General features: G+C 50.4%; 1 protein-coding gene across 4 annotated transcripts in view; it reads right to left on the bottom strand.

The window, feature by feature from the left end:
- The window catches only part of TEKT5 (tektin 5), a 49,921-nt gene that overhangs the window by 20,234 nt on the left and 2,374 nt on the right, over nt 1-27,313 (bottom strand). For 2 of the 4 annotated variants that reach the window (XM_008696900.2, XM_008696902.2), the window contains exons 3-7: nt 15,298-16,415; nt 12,391-12,474; nt 11,699-11,769; nt 7,513-7,656; nt 3,404-3,626 (exon numbers count right to left, since the gene is read on the bottom strand). In XM_008696900.2, coding sequence (XP_008695122.1) covers nt 3,404-3,626; nt 7,513-7,656; nt 11,699-11,769; nt 12,391-12,474; nt 15,298-15,873 — 1,098 coding nt within the window. In that variant the 5' untranslated portion in view covers nt 15,874-16,415. The remainder of the gene's footprint in view (nt 1-3,403; nt 3,627-7,512; nt 7,657-11,698; nt 11,770-12,390; nt 12,475-15,297; nt 16,416-27,313) is intronic. The other 2 variants (XM_008696901.2, XM_040635332.1) reach the window with 2 other exon arrangements.

The raw sequence follows: 27,313 nt of genomic DNA, 5'->3' as shown, positions 1-27,313 counted from the left end.
TGTTCCACAGATGAGAAACCAGCCGCTGAGACCCAACAAAGAAGCTTCCCGAGTCACCTCCAGGCCTCAGACTTCATGCCACGAAATGTGACAAGGCACTGTGCTTGACCCACAATATGAAATTCCCCATCAAAAGAAAATGATCTTCCTTTGGGGCGCCCGGGTGGCTCAGCTGGTTAAGTGTCTGACCGCAGCTCAGGTTATGATCTCAGGGTCCTGGGATCAAGCCCCACATCAGCTCCATGCTCAGTGGGGAACCTGCTTCTCCCTCTCCCTCTGGCCCTCCCCCTGCTTGTGTGCGGTTGCCCTCTCTCTCTCAAATAAATCAATAAAATCTTTTAAAAAGAGAGAGAGAAAATGCTTGCACAATTAACCAAAAAGCCACCCCAGCATCCCCCTCATCCAGGAAGAAGGAATACACAGCACACACATCCGATGCGATACTATCCAGCCTTGCAAAGGACGGACATTCTGACACGATCGGCTACATGGAAGAACCTCAGACACACTGCTCACTGAAATCAGCCCATCGCAAAAGGACAAAGAGTGTATGATTCCACTCGTGTGGAAGTGTGACCCAGAGTGGTCAGTTTATAAGAGACAGGAAGGAGGGTGGTGGCTGCCAGGGCGCTGGGGAGTCGTTTAATGGGCACGGAGTTAATTAAACACAGGAGTTCTTTTCAGCTTGGGAAGATGGGAAAATGTTCTGGAGAGAGACGGGGGTGATGGTTGCACAACAGTGTGAAGGTACTTCACACCAGTGAACTATACACTTCATAGTGGTTGCTAGGGACTGAACGTGTGTGTCTCCCAAAATTCATGTCGAAACCTAATCCTCATTGTGACAGTAAAAAGAGGTGGGGTCTTGGAGCGGTGATTAGGTTACCAGTAGGCTCACGAATGGGATTAGTGCCCTGATAAGACAGACCTGGAAGAGCTCCCTCCCCACTGTACCGTGTGAGGACACAGGGAGAAGACAATGTCTGTAGACCAAGAAACAGGCTGTCCCCGGACACTGAAACTGCCCAGGGCTTGATCCTGATACTTAGACTCACGAGAAATAAATGTCTGTTGTTTATAACCCACCTAGTCTACGGTATTTGTGTTACAGCAGCTTGATCAGACTAAGACAATGTACGTTTTTTGCTATGTTTATTTCACTGCAATAATAGGACATTTTTTTTCCCCAGAAGAAGGAAGGAAGGAAGGAAGGAAAGAAGTAAGGAAGGAAGGGTGGAGGGAAGGAAGGAAGGGAAAGAAAAAAAAGGCTTGAAATTGAAAGCATTAATTCACTCATGGATCATTCTTTAAAAAGTGTCAACAGGAAACTCAACATTGTAGAGTCCTCTCATTCATCAGCGATTTAAAGGTGTCTACTACGTGCCAGGTGGTATACGAAGTAGTGGGACTACATAGATGAATCAGGGTCAATGTCCTGGAGAGACGTGGACAAGTAAACCAACTAAATATGTTAAATCATAGCCACCGACACAGTGCTTACTGTGGACAAAGCACTGTGGTTCAGCTGGTTTCCCTACATTGACTCAGATAATCCTTCTGGCAGCCCTGAGGTCAGAACCATCATTATTCCCATTCTACAGATGAGGAAACTTAGGCACAGAGAGGTTAAGGAAATGGCCCAGGGTTTCGGAGATGGTGCAGCCAGGGTTCACACCCGGGTAACCACGCTCTGTCCATGCTTGTACCCACACTCTATGGGGTGGAAGGAGCAAGGATAAACTACGTAAAACTGCATTTGTAGTCAGCAAACTGCAACCTGTGGGCCACATCCGACCCACGGCCGAGTTCTGCAAATAAAGTTTTATTGGAACACAGCCGTGCACATTTGTGTACATACTGTCTATGGCTGTCTACATGAGCAGAATGGAGTCGTTGTGACAGAAGCCGAACGGCCTGCAGAGCTGAAAATAGGACCTGGCCCTTTACAGAAAAAAAGTTTCTCAACCCTGTTTTGGGAAGATTAATAGAAAAATGTTCAGTCAAAGAGGGAGGGAAGGTCCATCTGCCAAGTCTGCCTTCTCAAGATATTTCATATCTCTCCCTTCCCTCTCCTGTCTGATGCCGCCACTGTGGCAGGGGTGGCCATCCTTCTCACCAGACACCTTCCAGAGCCTCTTAACCACTCTCCTTGTGGCCACTCCTGACCTCTGCAACCCTGTTCCATCCAGGAGGGAAAGAGATCCACCTAAGGATGCGAGTGGATCCCAACGCCTTCTGCTTAAAATCCTTCTAAGGCTCTCTACTGTTCTCAGCATAAAATCCGGACTTCTCACCAGGACCTACCAGGACCTGAGCCTGCCCCGTGCTCCAACCTCAACACACACATGTCTGCTGCACTCACTGCCACTCTCGGGAATACTCTTCCCACCATCCCTTGGCTGCCCAACTCCCTAGTGACCTGCTCCTGTGCCACCCCATGTAAGGTCTCTATGAGAAACCCTGATGCATCTCCTTGTTCTTTCCTCTTCCTAGAAACTTCCATTGTCTTGGCCACCTCCATACCTGAGGTTATAGGGTGGTGTATGTGGGGGGCTTACACTGTCCCTGTCCAATTTCCATTGAACCTTGCATGCAGCCCACCAACTGCACCCCCAAATATATATATAACATATCTTTGTATCTGTAACATTTTGTGAATGCAAATTCAAGGCTAGTCCCCTGCCACCTCCCCATCAGACTATCATCCCTAAGCCCTTGCCCTGTGCACATTTCACAGCCCCCAGCAGAATGCCAGTCCCCTGAGGGCAGGGACCAGGGAATTGTTTGTATGGCCCCTCCTTTCATTCCTAGTGGCTGGCAAGCATCTGGCAGAAAGGACCCCCACCCCCACCCCCAGAGGTGTGAGACAGCATGCTGCATTCACACAGCAGCAGTAGAAAGGGCAGGGAATATGGCAGTAGCAGGAGATAGTGACAAAATTAGGCAATCCTTCACCCCTGATGCTGTGGAAGCCTTTGAAGGTCAAAAGGTTAAATTTCCAAAGATGCCGATGTGGGTGGAGAGCTGCTCGGGCCCATTTCCTGGGGTTCTGACAACGGCACCCATACACACTGGTCACGTTCCGCTGCAAGGCCCTCAGACGGAGTGAAGAACCATGGGGGCCGTCAGCAGCCTCTTGGGGGCCCTGCTAACAGCCAGGCCAAGCTCCATCGTCACATCCTCAGGGCAGCAGGGAAGGCTCTACCCCAGCTGCTGGAATCCCCCTGGGATATTCATGGTCCCGCCCCTTCCAGGGGGACAGGCTCCTGGATCTGGGATGGTAGGACCGGTTCAGCACCAAGGGCGGGTGGGCAGCTTGGCCAGATGCTGCCGAGACTGTCACGACGCAGGTGAGGACTCATCCAGGAGGACGCTGGTCCCCGTGCGTGCGCATCTCGCTTACCTTCGCCAGCTGTGTCTGTAGCTTGTTTTTTGCGTCTGTCACCTCGGAGATGCGGGCGCTGAAGGCCAGGTTGGTGTGGGTAAACTGCTTCCACATTTGATCCGACAAGTTCTCAAAGAGGTTCTCAGCCTCCTCGCGCAGCCGGATGGAGTTGGCCCGCATGTTCTGCGAGTGCCTGATGTTGTCATTGCTGAACTTGGCCCAGGTCTCGGGCACAGAGATCCTGCAGGAGGCACAGGGATGAACTTAACACAAGACAGGAATTGGGGCGGGGGCGGGGGGACTGCAGGTCTTGGAGAAACTCCAATCCAGAGTCTCACCCTGGGCACTCTTGATGTCTGGGTCAGGACCATTCTCTGTTGGGTGGGTCACTCTGGGCATTGTTGGAAGTTTAGCAGCGCCCCTCTGCCCGCTAAATGCCCCAGTACCGTCCCTCCAGTCATGACAACCAAAAATCATCGCCAAATGTTCCTTGGGAGAAGGAAACAACTGCCCCCCATTGAGAACCACTGAGCTAATCCAACCCCCCCACCCCATTTTACAGGGCAGGCAACTGCAGCCTAGCGAGCGCTGATCTTCCAAAGGGCGCTTGGGGAGTTGTAGGGGAGGAGAGAGAGATTCCTTCGAAAAGCTCTTTTCCGCCAGAGCCCTCCCTTCTCACTACCACCACCAAAATCACGGAGACAGGCCGCGAAGCAGGCATTGGGGTCAGTGCCCGCTGTAGAGCCCCTTCAATTCAGCGATGAGCACGTGGCCATGCTACTTGCCCCGACTCACTCATTCAACGAATGTTCTCTAAACGCCTACCACATGCCAAGCATTGTTCCAGGCCCTTGGGATAGAGCCAGACACAAGAACATCAACAGCCCTGTCCTCACGGGGCTAAGTTTCCAGCAGAGCTTCGAAGATGGACATCAAAGAAAGAAGATATTTACACACGGTGTATGTGCTAGGAGGGACTTGAACCAGGGAAGGACAGGGTGATGGAGTGCAGGCATTACATGCCTGTCAGGGTCCTAAGAGGAAAGAAAAAGGATCAGAGGGTGTTGAGGGGCTCTGGGATTAACAAATGCACAAAACAAAGCTGTCACCACTGAGGGCCAGAGGAGAGGGAGGGAGCCGGAAGCATAAACCCCCAGCCTCCCTCTCCTCCTGTGCTCTGCCTCCTGCGGGCGCCCCCCTTCTGGCTGAACCCCAGCAGGAACCAGATGGAAAGGCAGTCTGCAGTGGGCAGCCTCCCTGCAGGACTCACATCAGGGCAGCCGGAGAATGGATCTGGGGGGAATGAACACAGACTCAATCAGAAAAGGCAGGCAGGGAAAGCTTCTCAGAGGCAGTGATCATAAGGGGTTCGGTTCAGACAACAACAGAAAGTACTACTTGGCCGAGTGCGTAACCCCCTGCAACACACAACTGACGTATGGCATGGGGGTCTTCTCTGGGAAGCCTCTAAGAAGGAAGGACACACATTTCCCGGAGCTGGCTTCAGTTCCGGGGTAAAGCAGACTGGGTAACTTTTTAAGGTCTCTTCTAGCTGGGAGATCTCCAGTTCTTAAATAAAACATCTTTCTTCTCGGGCAGTAGAAAAAAAAAGGAGACTCAACTTTCTGAAATAGAAGTCTCTTTTCAGACATTTTAAAGCACATTTAGATTGCATGGTGAATAGAAATTTTTTAAAAAACTACATATCACATGTGATTGCCCTGTCTGTCTTTGGCAGGAACTATAAAAATAAAGCATAACAGGGGTCTCAGCCTTCTGGAGATGGGAGACGGCACAGCGTCTGATCCAGATCTTTCAGCCAACAAACGCTCAAGGCTCAGAGAGGTGAAGCGTCTTTTCCAAGGTCACAAAGCTATCCACCATCAATCCAGGAGAGGGAAGGCACCAGGGACAGCAGAGAGAGACTGCACACTGACTCGGAGTGTGTCTCCTGCTGCTGAATGGGGCACTGTCAAGGTCAGGAGCGGCAACCTCTAACTCCTCGCCCTCCTCTGGAGCAGACAGCTGTGCTCCCCAGAGGACAGAGCCCGCTCAATCACACTCTCCCTGGGAGGAATGTACAGAAGCAGCTTGTCTGCTGGAAGGCGGTGTGCCTCAGTAGGGGAGTGTGCTTTGTGGGGCCCATGTCCTCTAAGGATGGAGGAGACGGCAGTGGGCATTGCTGGGAGGCAGAAAGTGCCAAGATAAAACACACAGGCTCCATGTCCAACGTGGGCTCAGACTGTGGCTCTGACGCTCACTGTATGAGCTTGGTCCAGTCACTTCTACTCTCTGAGCTTTAGTCTCCTCATTGTAAAATGGGGATAATAATGGTATCTACCCCCCCCGGGGGGTGTTGAGGGACTAAATGTGAAACCCCTGTCTTAGCACCTGGCTACAGCAAGCGCTTGGTGAGTGTTTATGATTCACAAGATGCTGTTTGCAAGAGCGGTGCCTAGCACTCAGCAAACATCAGGTAAAGGGCACCTACTACTGGCACCATCACATCATTGGCTAACCCCCGACTATGAGAACTCGGGTGAGCCAGAGCTCCTGCAATTCGGTCTCCCAATGTCCTTTCGCCTGCCCAGACATGGCCCTGCTTTAAGAAAATCCCCAGTCCAGAGCCCTGGGCTGGCGCATCTGGTGAGCGATTAGTCACACCCACAGTGTTTGCTCTCCAGCCGGAGTCGCTGGACGGGGGACTTACACAGCAGGCCCCGAGTCCCTGCCAGCCCCTGGCCGCACAAGCTTTCAGGGGGGCATCTGTTTGGGAATGGAACCCTCTAGACTCCCTCTCCAGATGGACAGCTGCCACCAAGGGGTGTGAGGTCTCTGAAGTCCTGCTGATGTTGCCAGTGCCATGGGGGGAGTCGCCTTGTCAGGAAGAGGAGGAGGGTCCCGATGAGTTGCCACTGCCGGAAACCCCAAAGGATCAGTGCAACGCTTTGATATTTACTAAGGTCCAGGAGGTGGCCCTAGGCTCAGGGCCAAGGAGACTGCCATGAAATTCCTTTCCTCTCTCTCTTCTCTCCCTCCATTTCTCTTTTCATTCATTCGCTCATTCAACAAACATTTACTGCACACTTACTACATGCCAAGCACAATTATATTGTGCTAGAAGTTCTCTGGGGTTTTTTTGTTTTTTAAAGAGACCAAGGTAGATACTATCCTCTCCCTGTACCTAGAGCACTGCTCTGTCCAGCCCTCATTATCCCGGGCCTTGGACTGCCTGCCGATTGGGAAAGCATGCCCTCATTCGACCTGAAATTCCAGAAACAGTGACATGCCCACGACAGAGCGAGGCACACAGAAGGCACCTACCTTGGAGTTGCTGTGACAAGAAAATGAAGTCACACGGCAAGCACTCAACACAAGTTAGCTGCTGTCATTCCCCCACACGAGGCTCCGTGTTCAGCGCCCCACACGCCCACCTTCTTATACTCATAGCAGCTCTGGGAGGTGGGCACTATTTTTATTCCAGAACAGATGAAGAAAGGGGGGCCCAGAGAGATTAAGTACTTTGCCCCAAGCATGAGTTTAGAGGCTGAATGTGAAGCCAGGCAGCCTGGCTCCAGAATCCACTCTTAAACCACTACCGGCTCTGATGGGCATCAGTCGGCTCTCCCAGCTGAGCTTGGACCCCTCCTCCTTCTGGTTACAGCCATTCTGTTTTGGATTTGTTTAGTGGAATTGCCAATCTGGGTGCCCGGAATGCCTTGGCCCAATGGCGGTGGCTATGTGACCCTCACTAAGCCAATCTCTTGCACCCTCTTGTTGGAATTTGAATCTTGGCTAAAGTGAGGCAAAAAATGAAGAGACAGTAGTGCTGACAATACATCTGATTAGCTCCCACTTCCTGGCTCATTCAAGCTTCCAGAACCTTCCCCTCTAGCCTTCTCCTGAAATCTGTGGCTCCCCCACAGCCTTCCAGTAAATTCCATCTTGTCTCAAGTTAGCTAGAACTGGATTCTGTGGCTTGCAACCGAGGATCCCCACTCACCCACTTTGCTTCTTACTTGACTGGTGCATCATGACCCTTTATGGTTCCTTGGCAGGAGCAGACCCGGAAGCCCTCACTCCCATCAGGCTCGGCCAGAGATGGGGACCAAGAGCCCAGTACTTACGTGCCATCGACTTTCTCCACACCGTGGAAGAAGCTGATGCAGTCTGACGTGTTCCTCAGGTTAAAGCACTGCTCATCGATAAACTGGGCCGAGGTTTTGTCCTCAAAGTCCCTCTCCAGAGCATGCTGAGCGTCTCGGTTATCGCTGTGTGGGACAAGGATTTGTCTGAAGATTCTGTACCTACCCAGGGTCCCTCACACAGGCCACCCAGGAGGTGGCGCAGCGCCATTGCTGAAAGCCAAGTCTCTGGACTCCCAGAAGGGTACTCTGTCTACCCCCAGTGGCTTCTCTGCCCTGTGCCACTTTGATGCCCGCATCACATACCCACAGCCTCCCCACACTTCTCCCCTCCCCCCAGTCCAAGCAGATCTGTTGTCATTGAGAACAGGGGTGGGCAAACATTTAGTGTAAAGGGTCAAATACTAAATATTTTAGGCTTTGTGGGTCATATGGTCTCTGTTGCAACTACTCAACTACGCAGGAAAATATGTAAGTGAATGGGCGTAGCTATGTCCCAATAAAACTTTACAGAAAAAGGTGGAGGGCCAGATTTGGCCCTCCCGCCGTACTTGGCTGACCTGATTTAGAAGATATGGATTCTCACTTTGGACAGAGCCTGGTACTGATTTAAATCACTTCACAGATCATTGTGTCTGACCCTATGCCAGGCACAGAGGGAAAAGACATGAATAAAACCCAGGCACTACCTTCAAGTTGCTCACAGATTTGTGCAAATACAGTAAAAACAAAGAATAGTAGGGGTAACAGTGAAGGTTTGAAAAGGATACAAAGTAACACAGAGGAGGAAGCCGTAAACTCAAGCTGAGGACATTTCTGAGTTAGGTCTTACTTTTATAAGTAGACAGGTGGACCAAGTTGGGTGAAGGGGTGAGGACAATTCCAAGCTGAGGACATCACATGGCAAAGTAGCTAGAGACATCCAGGCATTTAGGGACCTGTAAGCACCTCATTAAGGCTGGCAGAATAAGGGACTGGGCAGAGTCAGGGATTAGGCGGAGCCAGGGACTGGGCGGAGTCAGGGACTGGGCGGAGTCAGGGACTGGGTGGAGCCAGGGGCAGATCCGAGGTGAGCTGAGGACATTGGGCCAGTCCTTGCGCCTGCAGGGCTCGTATCTTGGCTGGGAAGCTTAGACTTAAAGGCCACCATGTGCCAAACTCCAGACCCTGGAGAACCACTTTCGTGATTCTTGCCATTTTCTCAGAGTACCTGCACTATTAGTTACTTGCTATTTTTTAAAAATCACTTTTAAAATATAAATAAGTGTATTTTAAAGGGAAAATCGACATCACTGTCTTTAAAGGAACATCAGTAGCACCTTCCGTTAAAAGGTCACCTCAGTTATAAATACTAAGTAAACACTAACAGAATCCTAGGTAGAATCTGTTGTCTCCAGAAGGTCCTAAGCCTGAGCTTTTCTGTCTCTGTCTTGATTGAAACAAGATTAGTCAGTGTTAAAGACACACGAGTGTTGACTGGGACTGTATCCTTGAGGTGCTTCGAGGTGACAGGGAATAAAGAAAGGGATAACCTTCACTAAGCCAGCTAATGTCCAGACACACCAACTAAAGTGAGTGGTGCACATTTCACACGGGTGTGTGTGTGTATGTGTGTGTGTGTGAGTGAGAGAGAGAGATCTTTCTTTCTGCCTCTTCTTTCTTGGTTTCTCTCTGTCGTGGGGACTTTGCATCTCTTTCTCTGTCCCTCTCTCCTGTCTTTCTCTGTTCGTGGTTTTGCCACTTCCTTTTTCTGCTGTAGATAGATACTGGATGTTGGTGAGGGGTTTCAAACACGCCAGAAGCAAGGAAAGCAAATCTTGATGGTGGGCTCCCACCTATCAGAATGCTCAGGGTGTCATGCTGGGACAGGAGGAACCATCCTGAGGCTCCTGGGGCCTTCTGAATTGGCAGAACCATGGAGGAATGGGGCCGTGTCCTGCCTAATGAACGGGAACATGAAGACCAGAATGTAGAAAAGAAACATGCCTGAGCAATAGAGGGGATCCAGGGCCTCAGAATCCAGCTCCCTGGCCCTTGCTAATGAGCCTGGAGAAAGAGGGGGCAGCCCGTCTGCCCTTCTTGGCCCATGACATAGAGCCCAGCTGTGCCAAGGCTCACCCTGCTGCCAGCCTACGAGGAAAAGCCCTGACATGGCTTCTGCTCAGCCTTTTCTGCTTTGCTGGGGCTTCTGGTGAGGTGGGGACACAGCTCTGCCCAGATGCAGGCCTGAGGCCTCACCCAGAAAACCATGAGTCAACAGCCTGGCGCCAGGGAGGCCACCTGAACGGGTCAGCCGTGGAGTCTCCACCCCCCCCCCACACACACAGGGGCAAGGGCACACTGAGGCTCTGCCAAGGAGGCTCTGGCCGGTTCCAGGTTAATCAGGGAGCCCTGGCAACACGAGCTGCTTCCTGCAAGAAGACGGGCATCCTCAGACAAGTGGGCCACAGCCCCACGTCAAACAGCCTCTATTGAGAGGGGCTCGGCCTCTGTTCTGGCAAAGGGGAGGGACGCCTCTCCACCTGCTCATGTTCTCTCCCCCCACCCTCCCTGCCTCAGCTGCCTTCACTTCTTGGTGCCTGTCCCTCATCTCACTCGTGTTTCCTCTTGCTCTGTGTCTGTCCCTCTCCTTCTCTGGCTCTCTTTACTCTCCCACATCTTGCTTCATTGCTGGCATTGCACGAGCGGTCCCCCTCACCCCAGTCCTGTCTTGGGATGATTTCCCTTCCAGGGTCCAGTTCCCCAATTTCCAGTCTGGGATTCTGTTCACTCTGCCGGCTCGAGCTGTCCCAGTTCCCAAACTCCAGCCCTCCGGCGCCTCCACGCCGAGTTCTGCCATAGCCCGGTGTCAACCACAAATGGAAGACCACTCTTTCTTGCCCAAAATAGGTGATCATAAAAATAAGGGCAAGAAAAACACAATGAAGATATTTGCCTGCCCGAAGCGTTCCCTGTTAAAACGTTCCTTTAAAATGCAAGTATGTAAGGGTTTTTTTGGTTTGTTTTTTTTTTTTTTTAAAGCAAATTAACTTAAAGACAAACAGGAGGCAAACAGTAGTCCAAGTGGGTGATGTACTTGTCAGCAATCAGGTCAGAGGCGCACACATGACAGAAGTCAGCCCTGCTTTTGGCCATTCACCGGTCCCTACGCCACTGCCGTGTGCTCCTCATTTCCACAGCCTCCACCTCGGCGGTCTGCCCTGACCTCACCCTTTGATCTGCAGGGAGCTTCTCAACACTGCCCTGGGTGATCCTGTCCCGCCGCCCAGTCCTCAGTGGAGGCGAGGGGCTGCTCTGTGTGTTGGGGGGGGGGGCGACTGCTCCTTCTGGGGTACGGCCAGCCCCCGGAGCCTATATGCAAGCTGCCTGACCTCTCGGCATCCTGTCCAGGTTACCCACATGCCCCATGCAGCCGGAAGGCGCAGCTGGGGCTAGGTGACCAGCCCTCCCCCTGCTCTTTGTGTCTGAGGAAAGGAGAAGGAGAAACCAGCAGAGCAGCGTGCCCCGTAAGAGCTAAAGGCAGTGCCCAGCTCCAGCCCCAGGAGTGGAGGCTATCTCCAGGGGAGCCGAGTGCCAAGGGCTTAGCTAGGGGGCCCCAAGCCCTGTAAAACTCAGGCCTCCCTCTAATTATGCGGGGGAGCCTCCTGACTTGTCATGAGACTGGTCATGTCATCTTTCAAGAACAAAAAGCTGATTGCTTTTGAAGACTCTGGGCTCAAGGCATCTACCAGCTCCCCTCTGGAGATGCGCTGCTGCCCCCCCAACCTTGATGCCTAATGCCACCCGCTCTCTGCCACCTCCCCAAGTTGGGAACTCACACGGGGAAGCCCCAGGCTAAGGGGGGCCTCAGTGAGGCCCATTTCTTTTGCCAAGGCCCTGCGTGCAAACAAGAGCAGCCAGTGAAGTTCTGGGTCATGAAGACTGGGGGGCGCGCTCTGGGAGACCGAGATGAGCCACTGCGGCTGCAGCACTGACACCATCGACCTTGGACAGTGCTCCAAATCAGGATTTCATGTTCTTCCCCGGAGAGCTGGTTGTTAAACACTTGGCAGCATGCCACTGACCGAAAGAACAACCGAGAGACGTCCGGCAAGCCTGTCTGCTTACCCCTGGAAACTGGGGAGTCCCAAAACAGACCCTGAGAAGGGGGAGAGAAAGCAGCTCTTACCGCATCTGGATATCAATTCTTTGAGCTAGTTTTCTCATCTGTTCTTGGCAACATTTTAGCAAATCTACTTCCTGCAATGAAAAATGTCAAAAAGAGCAGTGCCCCTTAGAAAGTCACCGCACCCCGCGTCCTAGACGAGTGACGCCACCCCTACCTCTCGCTGCCCACCGTTGACCACCCCCAGGTGAAATCTCAGGGCGGGGCCCATTTCCTGCCTCACCCCACCTGATCCCCGGGGCCAGACAGTTAAGGGTCATCTGTGGAGGCTCCACAGTTCCTTGCTTTACTTTCTTCCTTTTTTACACACCTCCTGATTAAAAGAAAATTGAGCACCTACTACGTGCCAAGTGCTCATTTGTAGATTGTTTTATCATTATAGTCAATAATGCATATGAAACGGTACAGCGTGTGACATACAGTAGGTGCTCCATAAATGCTAGCTTTCATTATTGTTGTTGTTGTTGTTATTATTATTATTATTATGCCCATTTTGGAGATCAAAACTGCGGGTTCCGTGACTGCACATCTCCCTGTTCTCCACGCGATGTAGGCCCCCAACAATACTTTCTGAGCCCCGACTTTGCAAGGGGTTACATGGTTTCTGCTCCTGGTAGGCAGCTCGGAAACCTCTGTGAGCAGCGGGCCCTCCCTCCTCCCTCAGGCCGCCGGGCGGAACCCAGGAGGCCTCTTACCCGGATAAGGTTTTTCTCCACGTTGTCATGGACCAAATCAATCCCGATCCTTTTCTCTCGATGGTACAGACACTCCAGAGCCACCTGTAGGGAGCAGCAGGAAATGGCGTGTGTTCCCTGCACCTGTAGGGAGACCCTGACCGCAGGCGACTCCCATCTATCTTTGCCGTGACCTGTTTTATCCCCAGGAAACCTGGATGCTCCGTGTAGCCTCAGCCCTGTGCCTGTGGGTGGGCTTCACCTCCCTTTCTCCTCCCGTGGGGACCGCGAGATGCCATGACTGCGGATGGGCAGAATACTGGGGCAGTTATCTCACAGGTTTGCCGTGTGGATTAAGTGGGCTCGACAAGTGCAAAGCACTCAGAATGTGGTCAATAAATGTTACCTATGAATAGATGTGAAAACGCCTTTTTGAAGATCTGTAAATGGGGAGGGGGCAGGGGAGAGCTTTGGAAAGTGACCAGGGCCAGGCGAGACCCAGGCAACCCTGTCACACAGCCATGCACCTTGCAGCAACGGTCCTGGGGCCATAAGTGGTGTGGAAAGGAAGACGGGAGAAGTGGCTGCTCAGGGGAGCTCCTGCAACGAGGGGCTGAGGAAGGCTGGTGATTGGGCCACGAGCCTGTGATGTCACAAAGGGAGCCGCATATCTTGGTGCTAGGGTGCAAATGCATCTGGGAACTCAGGAGGGCAGAGGGGCTCACTGATTTCACAAGAATTTACTGAGCCCCTTTTCTGACCACACCCGATCAAGGTGCTAGGAATACCACAATCAACCAATCAGAGGGTCCCTGCATTAACAGAGCTCTAAGAGACAGGAGAGAACACACACAAGTAAACACGCAAAGAGGTGCAATCATTTCTGAGTGTCAGGAGGGCTTGGATGTGAACAGGGTGGCGTGGGTGGGTGGGGAGCAACCGGTGGGGGGTTGGCCGGGAAGGACTTCACTAAGGAGGTGACAGACCCAGACCTGAATTATCAGAAGCAGCAGAGATGAATGGGAACAATGTGCCAGGAAGAGGAAACAGCAAGTGCAAAGGCCCTGAGGTAGGAGGAGGAGCAGACAGGAAGACCCCGGAACTGGAGAAGGTGAGGCTAGAGCAGAGAGCAGGGCCTGAGCTGTGCAGGGGCTGGAGCTGGTGACAAGGAATTTGGATGTTAACAGTGTGCATTGAGGGGAGGTTTAGTGAGGGATGTGGAGATCCAGTTTAATATTTAAAATTGCCCCCTCTGGCTGGAAGATGGGTGGGAGGAGGGTGGGAGTGGAGGAGGGCGGGAGTGGGGGAGGACAGGAAGGAGGCAGCATCATTGTCCAGGGACAAGGGTGGTAGCCCTGGAGCTGGGGAGAAGTGGAGCAGAGAGATCTCTGGTCCCCCCCCAAGCCACCACATGGCTGTCAGAGGCGCTGCGCCGGTGACCAGGCAGAGCCGGGTTTCCCAGACAGGCTGGAGGGGTGAGGAGAGCAGGAGAGGACAGCAATAGGTTTTAGATGTTGCCTTAGGTCCCCCTGCCCACTCTCCTCTCAGAGGAGAAACATGGGCACATATGGACACAGTAGGAGTCCCCATAATGGGAGGGGGGACCCGCGCCATGTCTCCTGAGGGATCTGGAGGCAGGACCTCTCCTCCAGATGTCCCCACACCTGACATGGAGCAGAATCAGCTGCAGGTGGCTGCCGGGCAGGAGGGTCTGAGTCCCCACCTGCTCCAGGGAGCAGCCAAACATCATCCTGTGTGACCAAGATTAGCTCCCGCAGCACGAGGCAGATGATGCCGGTTCCTTACCCGATGCTGGCTCCGGGACCCCGTGAAAACCACTCACTTGCCCAGACTCCTCTGCAGCCACGGAGCCCAGGAGAGTTCTGGCAAATGGGCTAGGAATGGAAACGCAGGGTGTTCCTTTCCAGAAAACTGACATTCCCTGACACGGTTGGCACAGGGGGCCCTTTGTCCTGTCCCTATCTTCCTGCCTCAAATGAGAAGATCAAAATGCTCCTTACCAGTAGGAGCTTGCAAGAGGAGATATGAAATCTCGCGAGTAGTAGGACAAAAGCCACAAGCTGTGGACGGCAGAGCAGAAAGACAGGCGCCAGGGTCCCCTCTGGCATCAAGTGGAGGTGGCAGCAGCCTGCTCTGTTTCCTTCTGGAATTCTCATCAGGACAGAAAAATCAATTCCTACTTGGCTGAGCCTTCACTGAGCCACAGTTGGGTGTCTGTTACATGCCGCCAAAAGCAATCCTCACTGATCCAGGATATGACCGGAGACCAAGGAGCCTCGAGAACGTCCACATCCAGATAGGTCTTCGTTCACTCAACAAATAGTTACTGAGTGCCTACTGTGTGCCACGCAGTATGCGAGGCTGGGAAGACATTCAGAACACTGGCCCAGACAATGGGCGATCAGCATAGACACTGCTCATGCTGCCCAGCACAGCTGAGGTTCCATCTGGAACACGCCCAGTGACAGAGCAGACAAAAATCCCCACCCTCGTGGCACTTAGAGTCTAGCTCAGGGCGCAAAACGATAAATAAATACATGCGTAAGTTAGAGAGTATGTTAGAGGGTGTTCAGGGCTATGGAGAAAAATACAGCAATTATTTTAAATATACCCTGTACAGAGCCCCCTGCGTGCGTGTGCCCACATGCACACACAAGCACACGCGGAATGTCTGGGTAAAACCCCTGCAGTTCTGCTGTGATCCCAAGGAGCGAAGGAAATCCCATTCAGTCTGAGGAACCCTGATTCGACTGGGATAATCCTGGGCTGTAGGAACTAAGCGCAAATGATGATGCAGGGAGAACCGACCTGCAAAGTGCCCATGGCCTTGACCTTCCCTGGAGAGGAGCGGAGCGCCCAGGGCTGCCCTCCCAGCGGCTGCCACGGCCCCTCCTGACCCACACTCACCTGCAGCGGACAGTTGAGCTCCTCGGCCGCACACTCCAGCCGCCTCTTGACTGTCTCCAAGCTGTGGTTCTCCTTCAGAAGCCTCTCCAGCTCATAGCCCAGCTCGGACTTCCAGAAGCCGATGTCCGACAGCCTCTGGCCCAGGTTCCGGCTGGTCCCCTCCTGCATCTGGCGGGTCAGCTGGTCCTTGTCCTGCATGAGCCTCATGGAGTCGCCGGTCAGTCGGCTGGCCCACAGCCGAGAGGCCTCGGCCCCGCGCATCTGCAGCTCGTTGGACCTGTCCCAGTCATGGGGGCTGTAGCGACAGAAGAGGGCGGAGCGGAGTGCTGGCAGGATGGTGGGCGGCCTCAGGGCGCTGCGGCACGTCGCTCCCTCATCCATGCAGGTCTGGGCGTTGGAGATCTTGTAGAAGAGGCTGGGTCTCCATGAGTTGAGGTAGCGGTACCCAGGCAGGTAATAGGGCTGGTAACATTCCTGGATCTCCGAGGCCGGCACGGCCGGGGGCAGCGCACTGAAGCCACAGGCTTTCTTGGGGCCACAGTAATTGGCGGTCTGAGTGGTTCCAAGAAATTCCATTCTCCCCCATCAGCTGCCCTTGGGCAAAACTCTGAGGGGCCAAGGCACGGCAGGAAGGGGAAGGATCTTCTCCTAGTGATGGGCCGGAGCTCTATGACTCGGGCACTGTTGTCATAAAGCCTGGGGGAGCGGGGCTTCACTGGGCTCTTGCTCATTTTAGGCCGGCTGGGGCCATATTGTCCCAATGGAAACACATGCAAAAAACAAAGTGAAGGGGAGTTTCTCAAGTTGCACCCTTGGAGATGCACGAAATGGTATTGCTCTACTGTTCCACAGTAATCAAATCGGCCTTTCACACCTAGCTCTGCCGCTGGGAGAAAATGTAATGTAGTCCACTTCGGGAAACTCTGTCAGCTCAGGGATCATCTGGTCGGGGTTAGTCGTCTTCCTTCCCTCTTTGTCCCCAAGACGACACCAAAGTGGGGCATCCGTGGGATGGGATACTACTCCGTAGTAAAAAAGGAGTCTCAAATGGATTAAGCCAAATAGAAGCCGCTAGACTCAGAAGACCACATCCTGTACGATTCCACTTAGAAGGCATTCTGGAAAGACAGATCCACGTGGACAAAAGACAGACCAGGGGCTGCCAGGGGCTGGGGGTGAGGGGAGGTGGGCTGACCGCAAAGGAGCATGGGAAAACGTGGGGCGGTGACAGTGTAGTGGACACAGAGCTGTCCACTAAAAAGGGGGAATTTTACTGTATGTAAGTCATACTTCAACACACCTTAACTCAGTAAAGGGAGCGGGGGAGGGATCATGAGGCAGAGACCATGTCTCTCTGGCTCACCACTAAGCCCCAGCAACCAGCACACTGACGAATGAATGAATGAATGGGCATCTAGAATCAAGAGCTGGATTGTGCCAGAAAGAATATTCAACCCTCTCATCTCTACCAATGGTTTTACCCATCAAGAAACTTGCCCCCTCTTGGGCTAGTGGGAGTGGCAACGAGATCTCAAGGTACAGAACAAGAGGGGTGGTTGATGTGTGGGGACTTTCCCCCTTCTGCTATAGGAAAAAGAGGAGCCTAACCCTCAAAGAAGTGTTTCTCTCCCTAATTACGACCGAAAACAGTGGCTATAAATGACCAAGGCAGAAGAAGATAATATTAAGCACCTTCTGTATATTTGATGTTTTACATATACTCATTGAATTTCCACGGAGAACTTAGAATGAAAGGCTTGAGGCCCACCCCTATCTAATAGGGTGGGCTCTGGACCCCCTACACACTTCCAACGCTTTCCTTTGTAGGATCCTTTAGGAGGAGGCACCACACTGTACAGGAAGCACGTGCACATCCAGGGCGGTCAAGAAATGGGCCAAAAAGACTCAGGATATGTTGGAAGCACGAAAGGTTCATGTCCAAAAATAACGATGTGACCAATATCTAAGGATATAAAGTAAGATTTAGATTTTTCTCATCATCCCTAGCTACGTCCAGTCTTCCTAGATATAACTACTATTATCAGATGTTTATACTATTTCCAGAGATTGTCTGTGAAGATAAAAACACATGCAAGCAGATTTTAGTTGAGGCGGGCTGGGACAGGCCTGGAGATGCTGCATTTCTTACAAGTCCCCAGTGGAGGCTGGTCCAGGGGCCATACTTGGAGTAGTGAGACTCTGAAGTAAGTTCTGGGAGGGAAAGGACCTTGTTTGGATTTTCCTCGTCATTGCATCCACAGCACTTAGTAGAATGCCTGGAACATAGCAGGTGCACAACTGGAGTGTGTTGAATGAATGAGAAAAATGAAAGGATGAGTGGGTGGGTGGGTGGGTGGATGGATAGATGGGTAGACGGATGAACAACAGAACGTCAGAAGCCATTAAATGAGAAAGATAAACTGAGAACAGTTGGCTATAGCTCAGCGGAAAAAGGAATGGTAAGCCTGACCTCCCAGTCCAAAAGACTCCAACATCTAAAAATTTAGCAAGTGAAAAATACTAAAAGTAAGGCCTTTGGAGTATAACTTGGACTTTTAGCAGTGCCTCGCCAAGGGTGGGACCGTGGCATTTCCAAGGTTCATCCACATCTTAGCAGCTATCAGTACTTCATTCCTTTTTGTGGCAGAATACTACTCCATTGTGAGAGCGACCACTCTTGTGTATCCACTCATCTGTGGATGGACATTTGCACATCATGAATAATGCTGCTATGAACATTCGTGTCCAAGTTTCCAGTCCTCCTGAATATATATCAGGGAGGGGAACTGCAGGGTCCTGTGATAATTCCGCTTAAGATACTGGTGGGTTTTAATAAAATGTAAGTTTCAAATTAAGCCTATTTTTATTGCTTATTCTCTACTAAATAGAGTATACGTAGACGTTAATTCAGAGGACCGCTAGCTACACAGTCAGCACCACACACCAGACTCACTGCACTGTTTTGAGAGTAAGTTCCTAAAGCTTGGGAATTGGTGGCGCTCTCTTTGGGTGCAATTTTCGTCTCCAACCCCTAGGGGTGCTTTGCACACCTGTGTTCAGGCAGTAGGCCCGAGATATACAAGGAGAGCCGAGATGGGAAGAAACCAGAACTTGGTTACGTCCATTCTGTCATTCTGTGTGACCGTTCGTGCCCAGAATGGACAACGGCGAAAGAGCGCATGACCTTAGAGGTGTGATACTTTAATTTGGAAAGTGGACATTTTAGTTCATACATGAACTCTTCTCTGAACTCAGTGCCTTTAAAACTGAAAGGTAATCTCTGTATTTGTCTGTTGCATCAAAACTAACCAGGAACGAAACTACTATCACCCAAGATACTGTTGTAGAGAGGACGGGGGTGTTAAAACAATTATCTACTTTGGCTGTCACATGCTCGAGGTAGCCACTGATTAGAGACCTATCATCCACCACAAGTTTTTTTTGTTTTGTTTTTGGCTTTTCCTTCAATCTCTTTTAAAGCCTGCTGACGGAAAACGCATTCTCTTTCTGGAATCTCTGCAGGAAGTGGATGGTGAGAGTCACTGAAGTGACAACCCCCCCGGGGGGGGGGCACCCCGTCCACTGCCAGCTCTGCCTCCCAAACTGGAGACACCGTGTCCAACACCGACTATTCTACCACAATCTCTGCCTGGCACGTGCTCCGAAGGGGACAGCTTCGCATCTGTGAATTTAATGGGAAACCCAACAGCCTACGGAAGAAAAGCATCATCGAGACTGTCTTGCTTAGGTGAGGCTGGAGCAGCGCCGTCCCACAGAACTTTCTGCAGCGAACAGATCAAATCAGCAAGCATTCCTTGGGCGCCCCCTGTGGGTAGGCAGGGATCTTGCACCTGCGCCTGACGGGCAGCCCAAACTGGGGACTGGAGGTGGCTCCAAGCAGTGCTTAGAAAAACAGCAACACAGGGACACACGCGGCGGAAACAGAAAATCCGGAAAGAATTTGCTTTCAATTCAGCATCTATGTCAGACTGTGTCATTCAAAACCCAAACCTGCATTTTACAATAAAACACGTTTCCCCCCAATTGGAATTTAAGAAGGTATCTTTTGGGCGCTTAGAGCACCAGCCCTGGCTGGTGTCTAATAACCCAGCAATCTTTCTGGAAATCTCCCTGTAGATACATGCCTCCATGAAGGCTAAGTGCGTGCACACGCGGCTGTGTGTTCACTGCTGCGTTGGTCGTAGCAGCGAAAAAAGACAGAACTAACCATTGTCCCTCAGTACAGGGTGGCTAAAATAAAAAGTCATCTTTTTATGGCTTTTTAGGCTGCCGCATAAAAAGAAGATGGACCTGCCGTTGCTGATAAGAATTGATTCCTAAGATGTAAGTGAAGAAAAGCAAGATACAGGACAGTTTACATGGTATGATGTATTTGTAACATGCACAGATAGATACGTAACTTGTACACCCGGAAACACTTCCAGAAGGATACACGGGAACCAGGGCCAGGGTGATTACGCTTGGGGGGATAAGAGTGGAACTGAGGGGTGCGGGGCACAGAGGGAGCCTTTTACTTTTGGGTTAAGCCTTCCATACTAATATATATATGTATACACATATACGTGTACGTACACACATCTACACATTCACAAAAATTCATTTTAGTGATACATAGTATATATTTCATATACACCAATGTATATGGTATAGATACTCTAGTGGGTAATATATGTCTCTTCCATATTTGTATCCTAATAGGACTTTCACTTCTGGCCAAGATTGGATAAAAGAGATTGGCTGGACGCTCCCAACTGAAACAATTCAAAAACACTCGAAATATATAAAGCAATGATTTTGAAGTCACTGGACATCAGGCCACGAAGGAGAGTCCTCCCTGTGGGACGAGCAACAAACGAAACAAGTTGTACAATTACCCCAGCTCACTGCCCGGACAAAGCTTCCAGGCCGCAGTGCAGGGACGGGAGCTCCTTGCGTTGAGGAGACAGAGCTGGGAAGGCGGGAAGCCAGTGTGGCTGGAGTCTGAAGGACAGAGCTCCAAAGAGGAGAGGGCTACCCAAAGCGAGCTCTGGAGATACGCAGAGGGGCCCTCTTAGCAGAGCATCCCCAGTGCAGGCACATGAAGACATAACCCTGGGCTGGGGAAGGAATCATCCCGAGAGGTTAGAGGGAACAATCCCCAGAGCTCCCATGGGGCTGGGAATAGCTCTCCATCCCACCAACCACAGTAGACAATTTCATAATTCGGGCAACATCAAGTCAAATACTCAGAAGGGTTTTGCCTCGGTGTTAGGGCAAAATGAGCCCTGGACTTAATGCCTCTCTGGTCCTATCTAGAGAATACCAAAAAGCCAGATCTCAAAAGATAAAAAATGTTTCCAGTCAATTAGCTCTGCCCCAGAGAAAAGATCAAGAATACTTGTAAAAAGAAAAAAAATTTCAGCTCTCAATAAGGTAAAATTCACAATGCCTAGCATCTAATAAAAATGACCAGGCAGGCAAAGAAGCAGGAAAATATGATCCATGATTGGGGGGGGGGGTGTCAATCAACTGAAACCAAACCAGGAATGACACAGATAATAGCATTAGCAGGGGAGGACACTTTAAACATTACAACTGTGTTCCGTGTATTCAAGAAGCTAGACCACAGATAGGACATGTTGAGCAGAAACACAGCAGATACACACACACACACACACACACCCCACACCTGAATTGAACATCGGGAGATGGAACGACAAAGTCTTGAGATGACAAATACACAAGATGGGATTACAGGCGTGTTTCATGCAGCCGGGGCTGCCGTAGAGTACCACGGACTGGGGGGCTTATACAACAGACGTGTATTTTTAAAAAAGATTTTATTTATTTGAGAGAGAGAGAAAGAGCAAAAGTAGGGGGAGAGGGAGAGAGAGACAAGCAGACTGTCCACTGAGCGGAGCTCAATCGCAGGACTCTGAGATCATGACCTGAGCTGAAGTCAGGTGCTTGACCGACTGAGCCACCCAGGTGCCCTCAGGAACACGTTTCTCACAGTTCTGGAAGCTGGAAGTCCGAGATCAGGGTGCCAGCACAGTGGGTTCTGGTGAGGCTCTCTTGCTGTTTGATAGATGGCTGCCTTCACCTTCTCTCTGTGTCCCTCTCCTGTGTTTCCTCCCCTGGAGAAAGGGGGCACTAATCCCATCACGAGGCCCCACCCCATGACCACCCTCATCACCTCCCCAAGGCCCACCTCCTAACGCCATCACATGGGGAGTCTGGGCTTCAACATACAAATTGGGGGTTGGGGTGGGGGTACAAACATTCAGCCCATAATGAGGCAGATTGGGACAATGAAGAAGAAAAAATCAGTGAAGTTGAAAATGCAGCAATAGAAAGCCTCCAAAAAGAAACAGAAGACTGGGGGAATAAAGAGAGCTATAAAATATTGCTGAGAGAAATACAGAAGGACCTAAATAGAGAGCTACATTACATGTGTGGACCGGAAACCTCAATAGTGCTAAGATGTCACTTCTTTCCCAATTGCAGGTTAGAGTCAAAGCAAACCACAATGAACATCCCAGCAGGCTCTTTTTTTTTTTTTCCTGGCAGAAACTAGTAAACTGGTTCTAAAATTTAAATGCAAATTCAAAGGACCTAAAATAGCCAAAAACAACTTTGAAAAGCAAAAAGGAGGAGGATTTAGACCTTCTGACCTCAAGACATTATAAAACTACAGTATGGTATCGGCACAAAGATGGACAAAGACCACTAGGATAGCACAGACTTCCAAGAGATCCATGCAGAATAAAGAATCCAGAAATATATCCACATATTTACAGTCAACTGATTTTCAACAAAGGCACAAAGTTAATTCTGTGGAGAAAGGCCAGTCTTCTCAACAAATGGTGCTGGAACAATTGGATAGCCATATAATTAAAAAATGAATTTCAGCCCACACCTTGCACCGTATACCAAAATCACATACAAAGACTAACTCCAAATGGGTCACAGACCTAAATATAAAGTCTGAAACTCTAAAGATTCTAGAAAGAAACAGAAAATCTTTGTGACCTATGTTCGGCAAAGATCTCTCAGAAGTGACGTTAAAAACACAACCCGTAAGAGAAAAAACAAACAAACTGGGCCTCATTGGAATTAAGAACAGCTCTTCAAAAGACGTTCTTTAAGAGAATGAAAAGACAAGCCACAGACTAGGAAAAAATATTTGCCAAACATATAATTAATTGATGAAGGACTTGTATGCAGAATATATAGGATTCTTGAAATGCAATATGAAACAATCAAGAATGTTTTTAAATGGGCTTAGGATCTGAGCAGACATTTCGTTGAAGAAGTTACGCTAACAGCAAATGAGCATATGAAAAGCTGTTCGACATAATTACACACTAGGGAAATGCAAGTTAAAGCCACAATAAGATATGAGTGTGCACCTATGGGAATGCCAACGTGTTTAATCCTCCCAACAACTAACCCTTTCAGGTAGTTAATATTATTATTGCTATTTTATGAAGGAAGAAGCTGAAGCGTGAAGAAAAGACTCGAAAGCTGGTAAACAGAGAGCTGGGATTTGAATGCAGACACCTGGCATTCAGGAATCCTCACTCTTAACTAACACTGGTAGGCTTCCCTATATGTAGTCGATATGAACCTTATTTTTTGACTCAATTTTAAGTTAAATGTATATAAACAGCTCTTTGTTAGATATTTTTGCGGTGCATATAGACAGCTCTTTGTTAGATATTTTTGCTGTTTCCAGGGAAAGAAGTAGAAAATTCNACCTAAACTTAATTTTTTGGTCATTTCCTGACTACTTTCATCATATGTGGGGGGAGAGCGCCACCTAATGGTGAAAGGCAGAACTGCAGGCACCTCAAAAAGTGTTTACTCAACCTGCAGGGGGTTAAAATGCTGTGGTCCTGCTGAGTCAGCGTCTAAATGTTTGACCAGCTTGCCCCAGGCGCTAGTCCTGTTTCATCCACTAACCTGCCGAGGGATTTTGCGCAACTTTCCCGGTGTAGGCTTCTGTTGCTGCATTTGTAAATACGGTGCCGGATCTCACATCTGCAGCTCTCACGTATGACCCTGAGTTTACTTAAACACAAGCTTGTATCGGATCTTTGCTCTCTGGATGCTCTGTGCTTGGTGCTTTACATGAATTACAGTGCTTTATCCCCACAGGAACCACACGCGGTGGGGGGAAATATGCCTTTAACATCCCCATTTTACAGATTAGCAAACCGAGGCCGCAGATGGGAAGGCACTGGCCCAATGGTATTCAGCTCATGCGAGTTGGAGGCAGGATTTGAACACAACCTCCGACTTCTGGGCATGGGCTGTAAGGCCGCGTGTCATCTGCCCTCACCGATCTCATTCATCCCCACCCTAGGGAGTCTGACCCCAAGGGTTTTTATTTCTTCCTTTTTTTTTTTTAATTTTGACAATTTTATCGTTTAAAAAATAAATATTACATTTGACATACAAAGTCGTTTTAAAGAACTGTGAGGGTTTTTTAAACATGCTGTGATGCTGTGGTTTATAATAAACACATTGGGTCCTCTTCCCAATTATCGACACCCAGCTCCTAGAACCCCGACAATTTCCTAAGAGAGTGATTAAGGTGTCTCTTGTTATGTTAATGAGGCGACTTTAGAGCCTCCGGTTAGGACGGGGGCTGGTTGCCAGGGAACCAACCTTGTGATTGGAGGGTTGGAACTTTCAGTCCCTCCTCCCCTCCCCCCCCACCCCAGACCTCAGAGGGCTGGAGCTTGAGCCAATCACCAACGGCCAATGATTTAATCAAGCGTGCCTGTGCGACAAAGCCTTGGCAGTTTGGAGTTTGGAGAGCTTCCAGGTTGGTGAACGTCCCAGAGTTTGGGGAGAGTCGTGCCCAGTGGGGGCATGGGAGCCCTGCACCCTCTCCCCATTACCTTGCCCTAAGCACCTCTTCCACCTGGCTGTTCTGGAATTTTATCCTTTTACAGCAAAAACCATCATCTGGTAAGTGGAAAGTTTTTCTGAGTTCTGTGGGTCGCTCTAGTAAATCAGTCGAATCCAAAGGGGGAGTAGGTCATGGAAAACTAATTTGAAGCCAGTAGGTCAGAAAACAATCTGGACTTTTTATGGGTGTCTGTGGTCCAAGGAGGGGAGGGTCACTGGAACCCCCAAACTACAGCCAGGCAGTCAGAAGGACAGGTGACAACTGGATTTGCAACTGACATATTAATTCAGGGGGGCGGCTCGGGGGGAGCAGTCTTGTAAAACTGAGCCTGTAACCTGTGGAATCGAACGCTATCTCCAGGTGAACAGCCTCAGAATCGAGGAGCTGAGTTGAACTGTGGGACACCTGGCTGGCGTCCCCAGTGTTGTTTGTTGGTGTGGAGAAACCACACCCCCCACCTCGGAAACTGGGTTCAAAACCCCTTTCTATGCCAAGGCCCCACACCCAAGATTCTAACTGAACTGGCTGTGGGGGAGCCCGTGCCTGGCCTAAGATCTCCCAGGTGATCACAATGGGCAGCTGGTTGAGAAACGAAGCTACAGAAGGTAAACACACAGGTGTCCCCGCACTCTTAATGCACATTTGAGCTCTAATCACTTCGGAGGCATAAACAAATTTTGAAAGAAAAAAAATGTTTTTAGAGCAGTTTTAGGCATACGGAAAAACATATCAGGAAGCTCAGAGTTCCCGAATATTCCCTCTCTACCTCCCCACCCCAATTTCCCCTATTATTAACATCTGGCGTTGGTGGGGGTCGTTTGTTACAATGGGTGAACCATAATACGGAATCGTTATTATTAACGAAATTCCGGAGTGTGAGTTAGAGTTCACTCTTGGTGTTGCAGGTTCTGTGAGACTCGATACGTTGCGTAATGTCAAGTATTAACCATCACATGTGACACAGGAGAGTCTCCCCGCCCTCAAAACCAGCCCTCTGCTTGTTCATCCCTTCCCCCACCCAACCCCTGGCAACCACGGATCTTTCTGCTGTGTCTCTACTTTTACAAACTTATTTTTAAAAGCATTTTAAAATGTAGCTAATTAAATCTTTTGGCACGTACTAAGTTTTCCACATTTGAAACGACAACATTTCCAGCTCTCGCTTTGTTGTCTTAGTCCTCGTTGCCACCTTCAATCAGGGGGACCGAAATAAAAATTTTAAAATTAAAATCTATCCAACTCCCCAAACTAAATAAATGTAAAGGAGATGTAAATAGACTTTCAAATGCCGATTCTGGGTAAGTTTGCAGCATTCACACTTTCCGAGTTACTAAAACGGAAAACTGGGCTCAGACTTCTGGAACATGCCATGTTCGGAAAAGGAGAAGGCAGTGGATTCCACGGGCCTAAGAATTGGCTTCCGTGGGATGACGCGGAGGGGTGACCTGTCCCAGAGGAGGGCCAGCAGGGAAGGACGGTCATGGTGAAAGACCTGGCCACGGAGTAATGGTGGGGGTGCCAAGGAAATACCTGCTGATCTGTTTTAGATAGAGTTCGGCGTGCACAGTGCCACGCAGCAAGAGATGGGGTGGGAGAGGTAAAATGAGTATGGGGGCCACCGAAAACCACGTCAAGATTGGTGCCAGCTTGGGCCATAGGGAGCCATGGAAGGTGCCCGAGTAGCAGTGACCCGGTCTGAATCATGAGGGGAAAGGGCCGTAAGACGTGTAGCAGAGACGGTCCTGTGCCGGCCACTCCTGGTCTCTTCTCCTTCCAGCCACATGCCACCGACCGCACTCCCTATTCCTTTTTTGGGTATGACCGTGTGACCGATTCTCGTGATAGAAGCTGTGCGCATAGGGGTTGTTTCTGGGTGGAAGCGTTTAAGATCATACAATTCACGCGCTCCACCTTTGGAGCCTGTGTTCATGCAGTAGCAACGTGAGACGGTAGGGCTCCTGTCATATGTATCCCTAAGAAACGATGAGCAGGTCTGTGCCCGTGAACCTGTATGAGTAGTTGGAGCCAAAAATGATCTCTGCTGCCTTGAGCCTCTGCGGGCTGAGGGATGCCTGTTCTGGCTGCACAGCCTAGCAGGGCTGATCGGAAACCACTGCAGGCCAAGGAGGGTGAGGGTTGCAGGGCGGTGACGGTTGCAAGGCGGTGAGGGTCGCAGGGCGATGAGGTCATGCAGCGACGGCTGTCTGCTGGCACCCCGAACTTGGGGGCTTAACACAGTAAGTGTTCATTTAGCTCCTGAGCCTGTGGGTTGGCTGGATGGTTCTTCTGGACTCACTCACACACCTGGTGGTCACCTGTGGGTCTGACTGGGGGCTCTGCACCACTTGGCTGGATTCTCCTGTGTCTCAGGGTCCCTGGTTTGGGATGGGCTTGGCTGAGACCATGTAGGTGACTTGGCCTGGCCCTGTATGTCTTCCTTCTGCAGGCTAGCCCAGAGGTGTTCTCATAGTGAGGGCAGAGGAGTAAGCGAAGAAAGTGAAAACCGGCAAGTACCTGTTTTGTGTTAGGTCACATTGGCTAACATCTCATTAGCAAAGTCTGTCACATGCCTGAGCCCGGAGTCCAGGGGTAGAACAGAGACCCTGCTCACAGTGAGGTGACGTATTGGGGCCATTTAGGGAACTACACCATCACATCACACAGAGGTGAGGCCACAGGACTTGCTGTCTGATTGGACATGGAGGGAGACATCATGAAAGTTTCCAGCAATGGCCACCAGCCTTTGCCGCCATCTTTGTGCAAGCCTGCCACTCCACCCATCTAGATGTGGCCTCTTTTTCCCTGCCTCTGGAATCTAGGCTGCCCTTGGGACTTGCTTTGACCAGTACAATGTGAGAAAGAGACCCTGCGCCAGTTCCAAGCCTTGTCCAGCTGTCATGGAAGGGTGCTCAGGCTAGACCACTGAATGATGAGCGACCACGTGGAGAGACAGTGGCCACATGGAGAGAAATTGAGGCACACATGAGAATGAAAATCTTCTCCTCCATTCCCCCCTGAACGATGCCATATGAGTGAGCCCAGGTAAAGCTAGAGAAGACTCAGGAGAAATAATAAACCATTGTCGTTTTAACCACT

The sequence above is a fragment of the Ursus maritimus genome, unplaced genomic scaffold, assembly GCF_017311325.1.
Source record: "Ursus maritimus isolate PB19 unplaced genomic scaffold, ASM1731132v1 scaffold_2, whole genome shotgun sequence".
NCBI lineage: Eukaryota > Metazoa > Chordata > Mammalia > Carnivora > Ursidae > Ursus > Ursus maritimus.
The sequence above is the reverse complement of the archived record's forward strand: the minus strand, read 5'-3'. Positions and strand labels throughout refer to the sequence as shown.